This window comes from Sphaerodactylus townsendi, linkage group LG08, assembly GCF_021028975.2.
Source record: "Sphaerodactylus townsendi isolate TG3544 linkage group LG08, MPM_Stown_v2.3, whole genome shotgun sequence".
Classification (NCBI taxonomy): domain Eukaryota; kingdom Metazoa; phylum Chordata; class Lepidosauria; order Squamata; family Sphaerodactylidae; genus Sphaerodactylus; species Sphaerodactylus townsendi.
In genome coordinates this window covers 24,828,133-24,845,400 of record NC_059432.1, presented here as the reverse complement: position 1 = coordinate 24,845,400, position 17,268 = coordinate 24,828,133, and the positions used below count along the sequence as shown (strand labels likewise).

At 42.8% G+C, this 17,268-nt stretch overlaps 1 protein-coding gene across 1 annotated transcript; it reads right to left on the bottom strand.

Moving 5' to 3' along the window:
• Positions 1–357: 357 nt before the first annotated feature.
• On the bottom strand, positions 358–10,357 carry SRGN (serglycin). Its single transcript, XM_048505009.1, has 3 exons — positions 10,221–10,357; positions 1,769–1,916; positions 358–1,326 (listed from the first exon to the last, which is right to left on the bottom strand). Exons 1-3 carry the CDS (start codon positions 10,285–10,287, stop codon positions 1,116–1,118), a joined length of 426 nt encoding a protein of 141 aa, XP_048360966.1. The 5' UTR covers positions 10,288–10,357; the 3' UTR covers positions 358–1,115.
• Between the last annotated feature and the right edge of the window lie 6,911 nt (positions 10,358–17,268).

Genomic DNA, 17,268 nt, shown 5'->3' with positions numbered 1-17,268 from the left:
TAGGGTGCATTCATATTTTGCACCACAGGCTTGCTTCCTCAGTCTTGAGAGAGAACAGCCTGTATAATCCACCCCTCTTCCCAAACAGCCATTCTGTTGGTAAAGTGGCCAGAAAGATGCATTTCGTATATGTCAATTTCTCCAACAACAGATCACTTGTAACTTAGCTTTTGACATTTTCACATGTATTATAATTTTGGATGGAATGTTGATCAAGCATTTTTTAAATCATAGTAAGAATATTTGGTCAAAAGAAAAGGAAAATGATGTAAGCCACGTTGCCTCCCCATTGGAGAAGAAATGGAGAGTATAAACAAAATAAATAAAATAAAGAAGTTGTCAGAAATAAGAAGCATCTTTAGTTGCACCTAAATTTATTAGAATTTAAGGTTTTAAAAATGCATGTCATGTAGGGGAAATCCATCCATCTACTTAAGTGCTGTAAAACAAGTATCTGGCCTTAAGATGAACAAAAGATTTAAGAGGTGTATCTCTGCAATCACAAGATCACATTAGGATATGGTTGAAATGGAACGAAAGATTTGAACATATAAAACAAGTTGCTCCTCAAATTCAAAGTAAGTTCCGGATGGGAACAACTGAACAGTATTTTGTGACCTGGAATACCACTTTTTATTTTATTTGTTTACTAATACAAGTACACTTCAAAAGGATGTGGGGCTATGGAATGCACTTTCCCGGATTTGCCTGTAGGACTAATTGAGAAAGGGAACTGTTATAGAATGAAGAGCCAACTGAAAGGAAATATTTCCAGGGATTCTAGTATTCCATTATTGATATTCCACTGTGTTTGCTTTTAAAAATATGTTGTGTTCCTTCTTTCCTCATTTGGCAAACATCTAATTTTCAAAAAAACAGTTTTGTGAACCAATAACCAAAAGGGGGCCACCTACATCTTTTAAAAAGAAGAGCTTGCATTTGATAGGTTTAGGGCAAAGAAAAGCACTAGATATTTTAAGACATTTATGGATGGGTCTAGAGTTTGGGCGGGGGGAGGGTGTTATACAACATTTCTTCTGAGTATAATCTCTTCCAGTCATAAAACACAAAAGGCATAGGAAAAAGAAGGCGGCAGCACTTGGCTATGACAGAAATCACAGCTGCTGGTTATGCAGAAATAAGCCTTCGTCTGTTAATCTCAGCTTCATATCCCTGTCTGACTGGTGCAGAACGAAATCAGGAACGATAAAGCCATCAAGACTGTCATCAATGCCTGATCCAGACTCCAATTCCATTTCATTTCCCGATCCATATTCATCTTCAGAAAATGCAGAGGTATCAGGATGTTCTTGAAATTTCTTCAACCTGGAACGCATAATAATTAAATAATAATAATAAAGCAGGAGAAGTCACACTCTAATCCACTGCCCAGAAGAAAGATCACTTCATGAACTGAATCAGTTTTATGATGCTGAAATGAAATATATGCCTCTGGTCTGTCCTCTTCCATCAACAGCTAGGAACAAAATGGAGCTGGAATAGCATTTTCAGAGCAAACAACCCATGATCACAATGCTTTTTTAATTTGTTGTTGTTCTATTCTTCAGTAAATTCTTTTGAAGATGGTTATTGATCGTTATTGGGATGGGTGGAGTAAAAAAGTTTCACTCCATGATGAAAGCATCTTTAAGGAAGTCCCTTAAGGGAAAATTTAATTTGAATCCAGCTTCATATACAACAAGTCAATATTTTCAAGATTGACTAAGACCAGAAAAAGGCTTTGAAGGTGAAAACTGATTTTACTTACAGCACTGGATCAGCCTTGGGAGGGAGGATCATGTTATCAGCTCTGTCAGGAATTACAGTCCGTGGGCCTTGTTCTTGAACACAATTTGAGAAAAGGGTGTCAGGTCTGCATCTGACCCGCATGTACCTCCCCATCTGAACAGGAACACCTGGTGGAAATGTTTATATATTAAAAATTGAGGTTTATTCATAATACTTGCTAAATAATATTATTATACATACTAAGAAATAGAACGGAATGGTTCAATATTAGAGTTTCAAAGAAGGATTGTCCCGGGCCAAGGCTTCAAGGGAAACATCCTGTGGTTTCCTGAAGAGAGAACTTCATCTTTCACACAAAAAATTCCAAGTCCTCCAAACAGCTTCAGTGTTCATGTACACATTTCAAAACTTGGTGCCTAAGTCCGAAAGGTCAGTGGCGATAGATCAGCATCAAAATGAAAATGTGTTGTAAGATCTACAATCTCTTGCTTAATATAGCAAAACTGCAGGTCCAAGCTCAAAGTTTATCTAAAATGATCTTGACCTAAAGAAAGTCCTTAAAGAATGTGACCACTGGACTTACACCAACTTCCATTCTGACCAAAGCAGAGAAACTTGATGGTGTTAGAGGGAGTGGTTTCAGCATCCAGGACAACTGCACATACCAAGCTAAACAAAAAAAAACAGTTGATAGTTTCTTGCCTCAGCTTTGAACTGAATACTGTGTTTTGCTACTTGAAGAGTTCCGCCATATAAAACGTTGGACAGAGGTTGTCTGGGTTAGGAAAAGACACCACTTGTAATGCAGCTGCTGTTCATTTAGGAACATGGGTGAACACTGGGGAATTATAGAATTCAAAAGCAGGTTGATATCTGTTTTATAAGAAGGTTTGGTCACGTCAGCATATGGAATCAAGTGGTAGGCTCTTCCCACTGAGCAGGCCTACAGCATGAGAAACTGTAGCCATTTTAAGAGGAAAACAAACACCCCCAACTCTTGCACATTCATTTACAGATTAGAACAGAGCATACACATGTACAGCTGAAGCTGGAAACTGTTAGAAAGCAGAGTGCCCAACCTCATACAGAAAGTTCTACACATTGTACTTGTGAGCAGTCTGTTTTGACCTTTAAACACAAATGCGTCAGCTGGGGGCAAGACTTGCTCTCTGCCCCTCCACGTTCAGCCTGTATACACTGACTGCATAAGGAAGATGTGTATTAAATACAAATGTCCACCAGGGTAACTTCTTATCTGGAACCCATGGGAAGAAAAACAGCAGTGGGTGAGATTACTGTGCAGAGAAACAGCTGTCATGGAAACAGTCAGACACCCCCTCTCTGTCTGCACTTCTGAGCTTTTTGAAGCTGCCTTTGTCCATTTGTGGTTCTTTAAATAAAAGGGACATTTGTGTGTCATGTGCAGTTTGTTGTTTAGGAACAGAAATTTGTGTAGCTTTCTGCTCCCTCCAATTTATAGGTGATGTTATTATATAAGAGGCAATGCTGATAGTACATTCAGAAAGATTTGTTTATTTTTGCCATATATAATTAAGATCCAGAGCAGAAATTAATAAAAAAATTGCAGTAGCTGCCTCTGAAAAGAAATGCCTTTTGCAATTTCTCTGCTGGTGAATTGAGCTGCTGCCACAATATTCCATCCATGTATCTGCACTGCTAGTACGCAAGCAGCACAGTTGTATGAGCAATTGCTTACAGGGGTTGGCAGGTTACAGCAATGATTGCACATGCTCTTCACCTATGAAGCTACCTCGTACTGAGTGAGACCATTTGTCTATTCAAGTCAGTATTGTCCACTCTGACTGGCAGGGGCTCTCCTGGGTCTCAGGCATACCTCATACTGTCTGAGTCTATTCACGGGAGATACCATAGACTAAACCTGGGACCAAAGCAGATGCCCTACCTGGGGCCAGCTAAAACTTCCACCACTGTATCTGAGTTAACACCAGAAGGCATCTTGGTTGTCTCATGATCTGGGCTCGTGTTCCAGGATCTTTGCTTTGTCAGCCTCTTGCCTTCTTTTTGATCAACTGTTTGTTCAGCAACATCAGTTTTATCCAGCGGCCAAAGGAATAACGGCTGTTAAGAGAAAACTATTGCAGAGAGCCTCACTGGTCCAAAACAACACCCCCAAAAAACAAAAGCCACATTATACCTTTTAGGAGGACCAACGAAAGTGGCACAAAAGGATGTGCAAACTGAAGAAACATTGCTTTGTGTTGTTTTGGTTGGTCCTCATATAAGGAGTTTTATTTTCTTTTTTCCTTGTCATTTGCCATAGGACCAAAGATAGCATGTATACCCTCTGAGCAAGAATATGCATTGCACAACTGGTAACTGCTCTCAGCAAAACGCAACTGGAACAAGCGACTGCAAGGAATCACACCCACTGTGTGATGCGATTTCCTCCAACCAAGCAGGATGCGGTAGAGCTTGCCAGTTGCGCGCGCACATTTCAATGTTTCGTTTCCGTCTCACTCTCCTCCCGCCCCTCCTCGCAGTCGCTCATGCAGTGCATTGTTTCCAACACCACCCCGATATCTCGAGATAGCGAGTTCTCAATGCAGTGGTACACTGAGATAGTGAAATCACGCTGACTTGTTAGCTCATTAGCTCGTGATGACGGGGGCCAAGCGTCACATGGAACACGCCCTTGGACAGCACAACAGCCAATCGGAACTCTCGTTTGTACTGCATTCCAGGGCAATGCAAAACCAGGGGGTTTCTGAAGCAACAAGAACATCCACAACAACCTGGTGATGTGTGAATGATCTCGAGCGACGAAACAGCAACAAAAAGGTCAGGATGTCGATGAGGATTGCCTTAATTCAAGAACAAACCGTGTGTGCGAAAAAGCCCTCTGTTGGGTATTTGTGGAGATCCACAAAATGTTTAGGAAAACTCAACTTATTTGGGGGTGGGGTTGTGGCTGAGGGGTGGAGATCGATGACAGAGATCAGTTGAGCTGGAGAAAATGGCATGATAACCCACTGAGGTCCCTCCTCTTCCAAACCCCACCCTCCTCAGGTGCCACTCCCAAAATCTCCAGGTATTTCCCAACCTGGAGCTGGCAACCATCAGACCTTGGTCCATCGAAAGTCAGTAGACCACCAGCAGCTCTCCAGGGTCTCAGGCAGAGATCGTCCACATCACCAGTTATGTGATCCTTTTAACTGGGGATGCAAGGAATTGAATCTCAGAACTTCTACATGTCCAGAAGAGGCTAGATAGCTGGAAAGTAGGGTGAAATATCTGGAGTGAATTTTTGGGTGGCAGGTGGGATCTGCTTTCTCACTCTACACAATGTGAAAATTCAAGGGACTATACTTCAAAAAGAAAAAAATAATAGTGTGATGGGATTTAAGTCCCTTGACAGCATCTGTGATAGAATCCAACCTTGTTCCTGTATTATAAGTGTATAGAGGCAGCCTGATCACAGAAAGGCTCTCTCAACGTACTCAGACATTCTACTGTTACAGCACAGCAGATACATCACGGATAAGTATTGGTAGGTGGTAAAATGCAGTACTCTTACATTCTTCATTTGGATGGAGGGCCCAGAAAGTGGAATAAATTCAAAAAGAGGACCCAGGGGAATAAAAAAAAACAACCCACACTGATATCATGTGCAGCTTGCCTAACAAGTTGATTGTTCTAATGGCAAAGCCTTGGCCCTGGACGATTTGCAGCTGGGGGTTGTGAAATACATGGAGATTTTGGAAGTGACACCTGGGAGGGGAGAGACTTCATCAGGATATGATGCCAGAGAGAGCCCCCTCCAAAGCAGCCATTTACTCCAGGGGAACTGAGCTCTATTGTCTGGAGATGAGTTGTAATGACAGGAGATCTCCAGGCCCCACAAGAAGGTTGGCACCCCTATTTGCAAAGTTCAGTGAACACTCAAAACAGCATTGGCTGCTTCCAGAGAAAGGAGCAAAAACACACCCTGCTCTACCACAGCAGCAGCAAATGGGAACAGCATCCATATCTTTCCCATACCCATGTCTGTGGCTGCTGACACTGCCCCCTCAACTACCTAGGGCTAACTCAACCACCATGGAGTCTAAAGTTCTCCTGGAGTTACAGTCCAGACCACAGAGATCACTGGAAAAAATGGCAACATTAGTGGGTGAACCTGATGGCATAACTTCATTGATGAGCTCCCTTTTCTTCCTCAAACTAGAGGTGACGCTGAATGTGAGTTTGTTTCCGTGCGTGGGAAGGATTCCCTGTGTTCTGCACACCTTCTGCTGTGCACACACTACTACAGTCACATGTGCTCCTTGTTCCCTGGCCTCAGATGTTTCAATAACGCTGTCAACGGGTTGAAGAAACAATAGCAATCTAATGTAATCATAAACCAGCTGAACACATAGATTATATGTTCAAGCAATTATATGTTCAAGCATTATATGTTCAAGCAATTGAATGGATGCGCAGGCATGCGGAACACTGCCAGGAAGAAGAACACATGGTGGAGTTGTGGCTACATATTAAAGGATAGCTGGGCAACACTCCTTGGAACACATGTCACATATTTTGGCTTTCCAAGAATGTCCCAAGCCAAAGTTGGCAACACAGTCCTTGTTTCTTCCCTTTTCTCCCAACATACTAATCTTCCTTCATGTTCCCTTTCCCCACTGAGCTGCACTGTAGAACTGTAGCACAGTTTAGCAGGAAAAGTTAAAAAAACCCTCTAAAAGTCTAAAGCGAAATGATGACATACAGCAGCTAGCTGCGCATTTTGAAAATGTCACTTAGCTCCCACCCACTCCACATAACTTCAAGGAAGAGTCCACATGGAATGCTCCACCTGCAGCCACCCCACAGATCCCCCCCCCCCCGCGCCGCCACCCCTTTCTCCTTCCACTTTAAAAGGGAAGGCCCTCCAAATGCCAGACTCAAGTCCTGTGAAGTATCTTAGAGACCAAGAGGATTTGGAGGGTATGAGCTTTCAAGAGTTAAAGCTCCCTTGGGCAGATACCTAACAAATGATCTGAGATGTGCGTGAGAATGAGCACCATATAAGGTAGATGTTTTCCTTTCATCCAGGGGTTTCTGGATTTCCACGTGGGGGGAAATCCTCGAGTGGCAGTAGCCCCACACAGTCTACATTCAGAAAACCACCTTACTCAGCATCAGGGATCTGAGATGAGAACCAATCAGCAGAAAAAGGAGTATCTGTAGGGACCTGGGGATCCCCCAAAATTACAGTTCATCTCTAGACTACAAAGCTCAGTTCCCCTGGAGAACATTGATTTGACAAAGAAGAAGAAGAAGAAGAAGAAGAAGAAGAAGAAGAAGAAGAAGAAGAAGAAGAAGAAGAAGAAGAAGAAGAAGAAGAAGAAGAAGAAGAAGAAGAAGAGTTGGATTTATATCCCCCCTTTCTCTCCTGAAGGAGACTCAAAGGGGCTTACAAACTCCTTTCCCTTCCCCCCTCACAACAAACACCCTGTGATGTAGGTGGAACTGAGAGAGCTCAGAAGAACTGTGACTAGCCCAAGGTCACCCAGCTGGCATGTGTTGGAGTGTACAGGCTAAACTGATTTCCCCAGATAAGCCTCCACAGCTCAGGAGGCAGAGCAGGGAATCAAACCCGGTTCCTCCAGATTAGAGTACACCCGCTCTTAACCACTACGCCACTGCTGCTCCTTTGACAGCTGGATTCTATGGCATTGTCCCCCACTGAGGTTTCTCCCCTCTCCAGGTTCCATCCCCAAATCTCTAAGAATTTCCTAACTTGGATCTGGCAACCCTATAAAGAACAGGTGTGTAATCTGTCTGAACAAAGACAGAAACATTTGATCCGCTGATCAACAAACATTCAGGGTGGCTTTCCAGTAGCAAGCACACAATTTCCTCTGTGTCATCATTAGCTCTAGCCAAGCAGAAAATAGGGAGCCAATTTAAGATAAAGGTTATCAGAAGAGATGATGTCTCCATAAAAGCATTTAAACTTGTTGTGGAAAATAGTTGTTGCTGCAGATACTGTCTAGGATCATTTCTGACTGAAACGATTCAGTTGAATTCTTTCCCATTTAGCTGAACCACATTCCAGTGTAGCTCTCTCTTTCTAAAGTTCAAAGGGGCCCAAAAGTATTTGAAACCTGGCTTAACAATTTGTGGTATTAATCTTTCATCCCTCTCTTCAGCAGGATTAATAGCAGGATTCAGCAGGATTAATAGAAAGAAATCTTTCTTTCTGGCTGCATTCATCCTTTGTTTACCCAAGGCGGATTCCATATGGGCCCAAAACAGCAGTGTTTTTGGTCCATGCGGAATCCACCCAAGTTTCACTGTCTCTTTTTTGTTACACTTCCTTCCACTTTTGAACTGAATCCCTCCAAGCTTAAAAAAAAAAAAAAGGCTAATAAAACTGGAATTTCGGTTAAATAATGCACTCTTAACCCTTTTCATTTGCTTTGTTTCAAGAAGTCTTTTTACAAAAGTGGTAAACATAAGTCGCATCTTATGTATCAGTATCCAAGGGATGCAATAATTCTCTGAGCAAGAAAGAACAGCAATGTTATTTTTGTCCTCAAATAGCATTTCCTCTCCCCATCCCCATCCCCATCCTCTGCATGGTAAAACTACTTTTCAAAAAGATGAGCATTTCAAAAGCAGTTTGTAATAGAATAAGTAAGATCTGCTGCTCAAAAAAAAAGCAACCATTCCACATTTGTTTGTTTTTTGTGATTCTAAGCAGTTCCATAGATCCCAGCTGTGGACGGAATAGCTTGAAAACATATCAGACCAGAAGCCATTCTGAATGTAGTATGATTTCATTGGCTCAACAGGAAAAGCTAACAAATTAGAGGTCTCATAAATGCATCTAGGATGTAGGTTCGTTATCAGCATTTCCTTTTAGCTGTTTATGTATCCTGTGTGGTAACTTTTGGCGTACAGAAGAGAACCCTCAATTTCTTCACATTTGTAGAAATATAGAAGATAACCTTCCATTTCTTCACACCTACAGAAACTTCCTCTTGCACCAAAGGACAAAACTGAAGCCCCAGCGGAGGAAGCTGAGTTCCTTTACAAACACCTGCTATTCTGCTTCATGCATGCCTCAATATTATGTTCTGCAATCAGTTACCCTTACCTTCTAAGCAAATGCATTAAAGTCAATGAGATAGGTAGATATAACAACGGGGGGGCGGGGTGAAGAGCATTTTCTCCCCTCTCTGCCCACTCTGTACACAGATTTTAAGTGAAGTTATGGGCACAGTAGTTTTCTAGAAAGTTCAAAGGCCTAAACTCTTAAAACTGTATGCATATTATAAGCTTGCTACTTTCATATAAATAGTATTTGTTCATCAGGGCAGAAACCACTGCTTTTGCCAATCTGGAATTCATGCTTAGTTCTGCAACCTTAAAGTCTATGATTAAAAAGTCTGAAACTTATACTTAAAATGACAGCATACTTGTCTGAGGCTGTGATATTCAACCCATGGGTTGGAAATTTCAAGTGGTTCACAGAGCCCCCTATACATTGTTTTCACAAGTCCCTACATCCGCCATGTTTTTGCTGGGTTTTTTTTCTTTTTGAAAGTATTTGTTATTGGTCATCCAGAGAGCGAGGATACCACCTCTTCTCCATCTCTTTTCACTGAGAGGAGCAGGAAAAAATTGACATGAGGTGGAGATATGCCTTTTCTCAACAGGAGGCTCTTCCTGTCATGTGATTGTGATGCCCTGTTCCTTCCTGACACGTGCTTACAAATCAGTGGGTCCCATACCATCTGGGGTATGTGCTGTAAACATACAACAGTGAACATACAACATTTTCTCCTCTGTTGCCCCCATTTAATCTACATAATACATTTTGTCAGCACTCAGATAGCAATGCTTTGTTGTTATAAAAGCATGATCTTTTTCTTCAGCTCATATGTCCACTGTAACTTACAACTGTTGTGTGAAATGTAAGAGTGCATCACCATGCCCATGTCATCATCACTGGGCATAAGTGATACAACCCCTTTTGCACATGAAGAATACGCATCAAATCAAAACGAAAAGAGAAACCTTGAACATTCACAAACTTGTTCCCCTTCCTACAGCAACTCTCTGCAACTTAAGGATTTTTTTGTAACTTTTTGTTTCTTTGAGAGGTTGCACCTTTTCAACCAAGGAGTGTGCATCTCCTTAGAGCTTTGGTTAGGATCTCACCCTGCTGGGATCTGTAAATAAATAACGGAAAAGACACCTGTGTTCTATACGCAAAAATGCATCTGAAGAGATGCCACACACTCACTCTCACACACTCACAGAGCAGGGCTGTCCCTCTCCCCATTCATTATGCAGGGATGGGACATCGTACGCTACTGATGCCATCACTACCATAAAGGGATAAGAACAATACTCATGCCAAGAAGGCATCCTTCACCCCACAGCCTCGTATAAACCTGACCGAGGATATTGCAAAAAGAACAAGCCACTTGCAATGTTACCTTGTGTTGTGCATCCCATAAAGAGGATTAAGCAAAGAGCCAGGAAAATCTGCTTTTCAGCCAACATAGCGCCACACTTTGCTAACTGTTGCTGCCACTCCAGAACTGCCACAGGGCAAGGGAAATGCCGACAGCCTTTAGAGAAGGCTTCCAAAACCTCAAACCCAGCCCATGACTTGCGTCACAACTTCCTGAGCGCAGCAAAGCGATGCATCCGATATCGAAACCTGGAGCCTCATTACACGGTTCTTGTTCCACTTACTACAAGAGGAACTTTGCCCAAACAAGAACAGCAGTGTGAGTCTTTAGAACTGGCAAGTCAGTGCAACAATCAGCATTTAAGGATTTGGGTTTGAACTACAGGAAATGAGACTCCTGAGCCCAGTCTTATACCAACCCTCATTATTTTTTTAGAATGAGCTAACAATATTCCTTCTCTTCAGTGGTGGGTTCCAAAAATTTTAGTAACAGGTTCCCTCGCCAGCCCCCCCCCCCCACAGCAAAGGGGGCAGAGGCGTACCTAGGCAAACCTGAGTCCTGGGTAAAACCTGAGTTGGATTCCCCCACCCCACCCCCCATGGGCAGCCACCCCACCACGACCCTAAAAAATTTTTTTGCACCAGGTCATTTCTAAATCATCATCACATTATAGAAAATGCCCCAACTCACAAATCTGAACACAGCAATGGTGAAACACACAGGTTCTTTGATAGAGACTGGTGAGATAAAAGGTACAAAAGGCTGAGAATCCATGAGATTGCGAGGTACCTGAAAGGGATTAACCCAGTTCAGGGAGTTACATTATTAGTCACAATTGCTATATGGAACCTTCCACGTTCAAAGGCAGTATGCCTCTCGGGAGGCTGAGGGCGTGGAGACAGTGGAAAAGCCCGTGACCCAATTAGTAACCCCCTCTCGGCACAACACAAATGAATTACAGGTAAACTCCACTCTTTGGGAACTGGGTAGAAGTGAATGCTGGATCCCACCTCTGCTTCTCTTCCTTATTTCATGAGCAGTAGGTGTTTCTGGCTTTGTGGTGGTGAAAGGTGCTGTCAAATTGCAATTGACTTATAGTGACCCCATAGGGTTTTCAAGGCAAGAGACATTCAGAGGTGGTTTGCTATTGCCGGCTTCTGTGTCACAATCCTGGACTTCCTTGGTGGTTTCCCATCCAAATACGAACTAGGGTGACCCTGATTAGCTTCAGAGATCTGATAAGATTGGATTTTAATCTGGGCCACCGAGATCAGGGCAAGTTTTCTACAGCCAGCTTTTCTGGGGTGATGAGAACCCCATAGATTTGCATGGTGACTTTTCAGTCATTCATTGAACATACACAAGTGACATCCCAAGCAACATTCTAAACAGAAGTTTCAAGCGATGATGCCTTCAGGGTTGGACTTTAGGATGAAAATCGGGGGGCCCAGCTCATGAGTTCAACACAGAGGCCCCAAAAGCAACCTATAGTTTCATATTTGAAATATATATATATTACCATCTAAAGAGAGGGGGTGCAAAACCATTAGGTCAAAGATTCAGGATTACCTACATGCACCACTGATTCTGAAGCTATGAACCTAGCCACTATAGATACCAAAAGTTCCATGATCACCAACCTTTTAACAAACCCCATATCCACTATGAAATGCCATCCATATCTATAACTGAGTTACTAATAAATCATCCTCAATAAAAAGATTGTATAGGGAACACTCTTGAAAGATTCTCAGAATCACTTGGCATGTTATAGGAAACAGCAACAGAGGGTGCATACCAGTGGTGGGATCCAAAAATTTTAGTAACAGGTTCCCATGGTGGTGGGATTCAAACAGTGGCGTAGCACCAATGAGGCTGGGTGGGGCACGATGGGCCGGGCATTCCAGGGGTGGGGCATTAATAATTTCTCTATTACTGTAAAAAACTCTTACTGTAAAAAAAAAGTTCCTAATTTCCAGCTGGTATCTTTCGGTCCATAATTTAAACTCATTATAGCAAGTCCTATCATCTACTGCCAACAGAAACAACTACTTCTCCTCTAGTTGACTGCCTGTCAAATACTTAATACTTTCAAATACTTAATTTTGTTTCTAGAAATCAAAAGAAGGATACTTTCCTTAAACAAGGAACTTTACCATATTTCTAAAACATGTTTTTAAAACAGCCCAACAGGGAGAATTATCCCGTTTTCTACCTTCACTAACCAGCCACATAGGAAACAACAGGACTTTATGATTTTTGGACCTAATGGAATTTCTAACAGAAAAGCAGACCCAATTAGTAACCCCCTTTCGGCACACACAAATAATTAGTAACCCACTCTTGGGAACTGGTGAGAACCTGTTGGATCCCACCTCTGGAGCTGCCACAATATTCCATCCATGTATCTGCACTGCTAGTACACAAGCAGCACAATTGTATGAGCAATTGCTTACAGGGGTTGGCAGGTTACAGCAATGATTGCACATTCTCTTCACCTATGAAGCTACCTCATACTGAGTCAGACCATTTGTCTATTCAAGTCAGTATTGTCCACTCTGACTGGCAGGGGCCTGTCCAATTAGTAACCCCCTCTCGGCACACACAAATAATTAGTAACCCACTCTGGGGAACTGGTGAGAACCTGCTGGATCCCACCTCTGGTGCATACACATAGGTGGGATTCATACATGTATTTTAAAAACTGAAATACATAGGGCATCTTCTTTACACAGGGTACCATTTATCCTTTTGAACTGTTTGTCCTATATAGAGAAGAGGCCCTTTTCCAGAACAAACAAAAAGAATGTTGTACGTTTGGCAAGTGACATCATTGCTTTTATTTTGCTGTCCAAACTGAGTTTATGTCCTTCTCTGCTGAGGGCTTTCTGTGTAAACCACACTTCAAAGAGCCATCTGACTATGAATTTAGCAGCAAGAGTGTTTGCAACTTCCTATTTTTACTAACTGCCTTTTTAAAAAAAAACAGATGCAGCCAACCTCAGCTGGAAAGTAATTTTATAGACGGACTCTGCATAGCACATTATCAGCTTCAGCTTCCTTTATGTCACAGAAAAATGTTTTTAACCAGCTTTCCATGGAAACCTTTCAAACCACTGAAGGAGTAAGTTACGCTGGACTTCCCCCACCCCCAAGGCTTTACATGCATGCTAGCTTTGCCTTGCCTTCCCTTCCCCACCTTGTCTGTACTCCTGGAATATTTCAAAATCTAGGAAGGAGAAGTTCAAGGAGCACACCTCAAGAATGTGAGGTTGTGATGAACTCCTGCAAAGTGCGGGTCAGTGGGATTTCCTATAACTGGTTGGCACAGGTTAACTTGACCTCATCAGTGCTCAAAAACTAAACGGCATCAGCCCTGGTTCATACTTGCATGAGAGACTGCCGAAGAAGTCGAGGGTCTTGACGCAGGAGCAGGCACTGAAAACTACCTCTGTTTGTCTCATGCCTTGACCCAACAGCCCTTTCTACCACCAGGTGGGCTTATTAAAAGCACAGCATATATCTGGTGGCAGGAGGAATGTTGTATTCCTTAGTCACACTTTTCTGCTTCTGCCTGAAACGCCTTTTTCCCAGTCATTTTTCTGAAAGCAACAACTGCTAGGAGGAAAATGACTGAGGAGGTATCATTTCGTGGCACGGCACCCACCCATCCAAGCTGAGCTTTAAATTATCCAGTTGCCTCACCCCTTTTTATATTATTCAATAGTGAGCCAGGTGTATTTACTGATCAAAATACTTAGGTGTCCCCTTTTTTCTTGCATAATAAACCCAAGGCAGTCGTAAACCCAAGGCTCTCTATTCTGCATTGGTTAGAACTCACCTGGAATATTGTGTACAGTTCTGGGCACCGCAATTCAAAAAGGATATTGACAAGCTGGAATGGGTGCTAAAAGGTCTGCAGTCCATGCCCTACAAAGAGAGGCTTAGGGAGCTGAGGATATTTAGTCTGGAGAAGCGTAGGTTAAGAGGGGGACATGATAGCTATGGCCCTTTCCGCACATGCAAAATAATGCATTTTCAAACCACTTTCACAACTGTTTGCAAGTGGATTTTGCTATTCTGCACAGCTTCAAAGAGCACTGAGAGCAGTTTGAAAGTGCATTATTTTGCATGTGCGGAATGAGCTCTCGTTTAAATATTTGAAGGGATGCCATGTCGAAGAGGGAGCAAGCTTGTTTTCTGCTGCCTCAGAGAGTAATGGATTCAAGATACAGGAAAAAAAAGATTCCACCTAAACATTAGGAAGAACTTCCTGACAGTGAGGGCTGTTCGACAGTGGAATGCACCACCTCCGAGAGTTGTGGAGTCTCCTTCTTTGGAGGTTTTTAAACACAGGCTGGATGGCCATCTGTCAGGAATGCTTTGATTGTGTGTTCCTACATTGCAGGGGGTTGGACTTGATGGTCCTTGTGGTCTCTTCCAACTCTATGATTCTATAAGAAATAGGAGTACATCGGTCACATCTTGAGCCACTGACATGTCCAGGAAGTTTTGGTTTGGCTGGCTGGGGGGGGGGGGGTTGTTGCATGGTTGTTTTTGCTGCTCTCACCTTGCTTCCATACTGGACTTCTGCCCTGAAATTTAGCTTGTGACATTTTCCCCACAACTGTGTCTTCCTGCTGCAAGACACTGCTCCTGTGGAATTGTTGACATGCACTTGTTAAAGACACAGGAACCCTGCCTAGGAAAAGGCAGCAAATATCTTACAACTTTGATGTATATTGTATATTTGATGTATATTGTTTTGCTATGATGTTAGTCGCCCTGAGCCCTGTGGGGATAAGGCGGGGTATAAATTGAATTACAAATACAAAATACAAACTGTTCCTATTGGTTTACAGGCAAATGTAAAAAGGCAGTGATGAACCTGCCTTCCATACAGATTTTTGAGGAAGAAAGACTCCACAAAAGCAAGCTGAGAGCGAAGAACATTCTGGGACCTCTGGTTCATTTGCCACACTCCTTCCTCCTGTACTTCTCTGAGCACAGAGAGACAGTTAAGAAACCTAAGTTCTCCTTTCCAGTGTCCTGGAGCTCTACACACAACACACACACACACACACACACACACACACACCCCAAAACAAGGCCACACACACACACACACACACACACACACACACCCAAAACAAGGCTTTGTTCTTTGGCTCTGTACTCATGAATGATCCTCATGCTCATCCAGGACAAAAATTTTATGAAAACCCCGCAGACTGCAGACCCACCCAGTAAGTCAATCAAGCCGCACTTTAGGCAGGTGATCTCATTATTGGTCCCATTTCCACTTTCCACCTCAGGTTTCAGTTTCCTGTCACAGTTGAACAAGGTCATGAAGGAAGCATTAGTATTTAAGCAGTTCCTCTGAGCCAGCACTTTTGGCCAGTCATATCTCTAGGCTGACACTTTGTCATAATGAAATAAGTTTTTTATCTTGTCTGGACCATTGGACATCATTGCTACTCCAGAAATTCTGAGACCACATTCATGCTATAGGATAATGACCATGTCACCTTTCTTCTCCTCTGCCACCTAGCCTCTCATCCCCCCACTCTTCTTCACTGAAACTTGTCTTCCCTCAGGCTTAGTCCCAATGGTGCCCCATTTATTATGAGTCCTGCTCAGAGGGAGCTCAACCCAGAGGAATTCAGCAGATTCACATCACTTTGGCAGAACCGGTTGTTAAAATGGTGCTTGTAAACAACCAGTTGTTAAATTATTTGAATCCCACTACTGGTTCAATCTCAATTTCTGTGGTCTGTTATCTGGTGAATTGGATTTGTTTCCCCACTCCTACACATGAAGTCTGCTGGGTGACCTTGGGCTAGTCACAGTTCTCTTCAAACTCTCTCAGTCCCACCTCTCTCACAATGTGTCTGTTGTGGGAAGAGGAAGGGAAAGGAGTTTGTGAGCACCTTTGAGTCTCCTCACAGGAGAGAAAGGTAGGGTATAAATCCAAACTTTTCTTCTTCTTTCTGTTTATGTACGTTTCATAGAGAGCCAGCATGGTGTCAGGACTCAGACTAGTTTCCCAGGTCCAGTTCCACATTCTGGCATGTAAACTTGCTGGTGGACCTTGGGCCAGTCACTCTTGGCCTCAACTTATTTGGATGGCAGACCCCAAGGAGTATCAGGGATGTTAGATGGAGGCAGGCAATGGCAAACCACCTCTGAAGGTCTCTTGCCTTGAAACCCTATTGGGTTGCTTAAAGTCATCTGTGACTTGACAGCAAAAAAAAAGTTCCTTAAAGATCAACCCTAATTTAATTCAAAGTTACCATCTTTCTCTTTGTCCACTTGTCAGTTCCATTTGAAATATCACTCCCCCAAGTCTGGAATAGTGTACACAGCCTGCCTTTGGGTTGGGGGCACATCTAAACGCCATATACTTGTAAGCCTTTTCTGTCTCTTGGAAACAAATCATATAACTCACACACGCCCAGCCCCATTGTCTATATATCCCAATATGCCCATCTCTAGTACATACGCCAACATCTTTCCCCCATGAATTACTTAAGAACTGAAATCCTTTCCTGAATTTTGACAGATGAAGCAATGAACACAGGCAACTCTTCCAAGTGCTGAGGAAGCCAGGTTGATCATGAAGTGAGAGTGCTATAAGAGAAGCGCAAGGGCTCAGGTTGTTTAGAGAGAAGTTGACAGACCACTTCCTCTGTTCAAAGATAAGCAACAGAATCAAGAGAAGGTGTTAAGAGCCACCAGGATGCCTAATGTGAACACTGTAGGAGATGTTTTGAGTGGATAACCATGTTGGTCTGAAGAGCACAAACTGAATTTAGGAACACTTAAAGTCCAATTAGAATTCCAGGTATACATTTTTTAAAATGAACCCTCCTTTCATGGCTCAGTGGGAGAGCATCTGCCTAGCATGCAGAAGGTCCTAGGATCAATCCCCAGCATCTTCTGTTATAGGACCAAGTTGTTGTCTTAACCATCAAGTCACATCTGACTTATACCAACCTCTGGTGGAGTTTTCAAGGCAAGAGATATTCAGAGGTGGTTTGCAGCAGTGGCGTAGGAGGTTAAGAGCTCG

What these genes read in the sequence shown, in the direction of transcription:
- SRGN (XM_048505009.1), bottom strand. Translation starts at nt 10,287, where the DNA reads ATGTTGGCTGAAAAGCAGATTTTCCTGGCTCTTTGCTTAATCCTCTTT. An exon ending in TATGGGATGCACAACACAAG is followed by an intron (nt 1,917 to 10,220) that starts GTAACATTGCAA and finishes CATTTCCACCAG; the next exon opens with GTGTTCCTGTTCAGATGGGG. An exon ending in CCCAAGGCTGATCCAGTGCT is followed by an intron (nt 1,327 to 1,768) that starts GTAAGTAAAATC and finishes TATGCGTTCCAG; the next exon opens with GTTGAAGAAATTTCAAGAAC.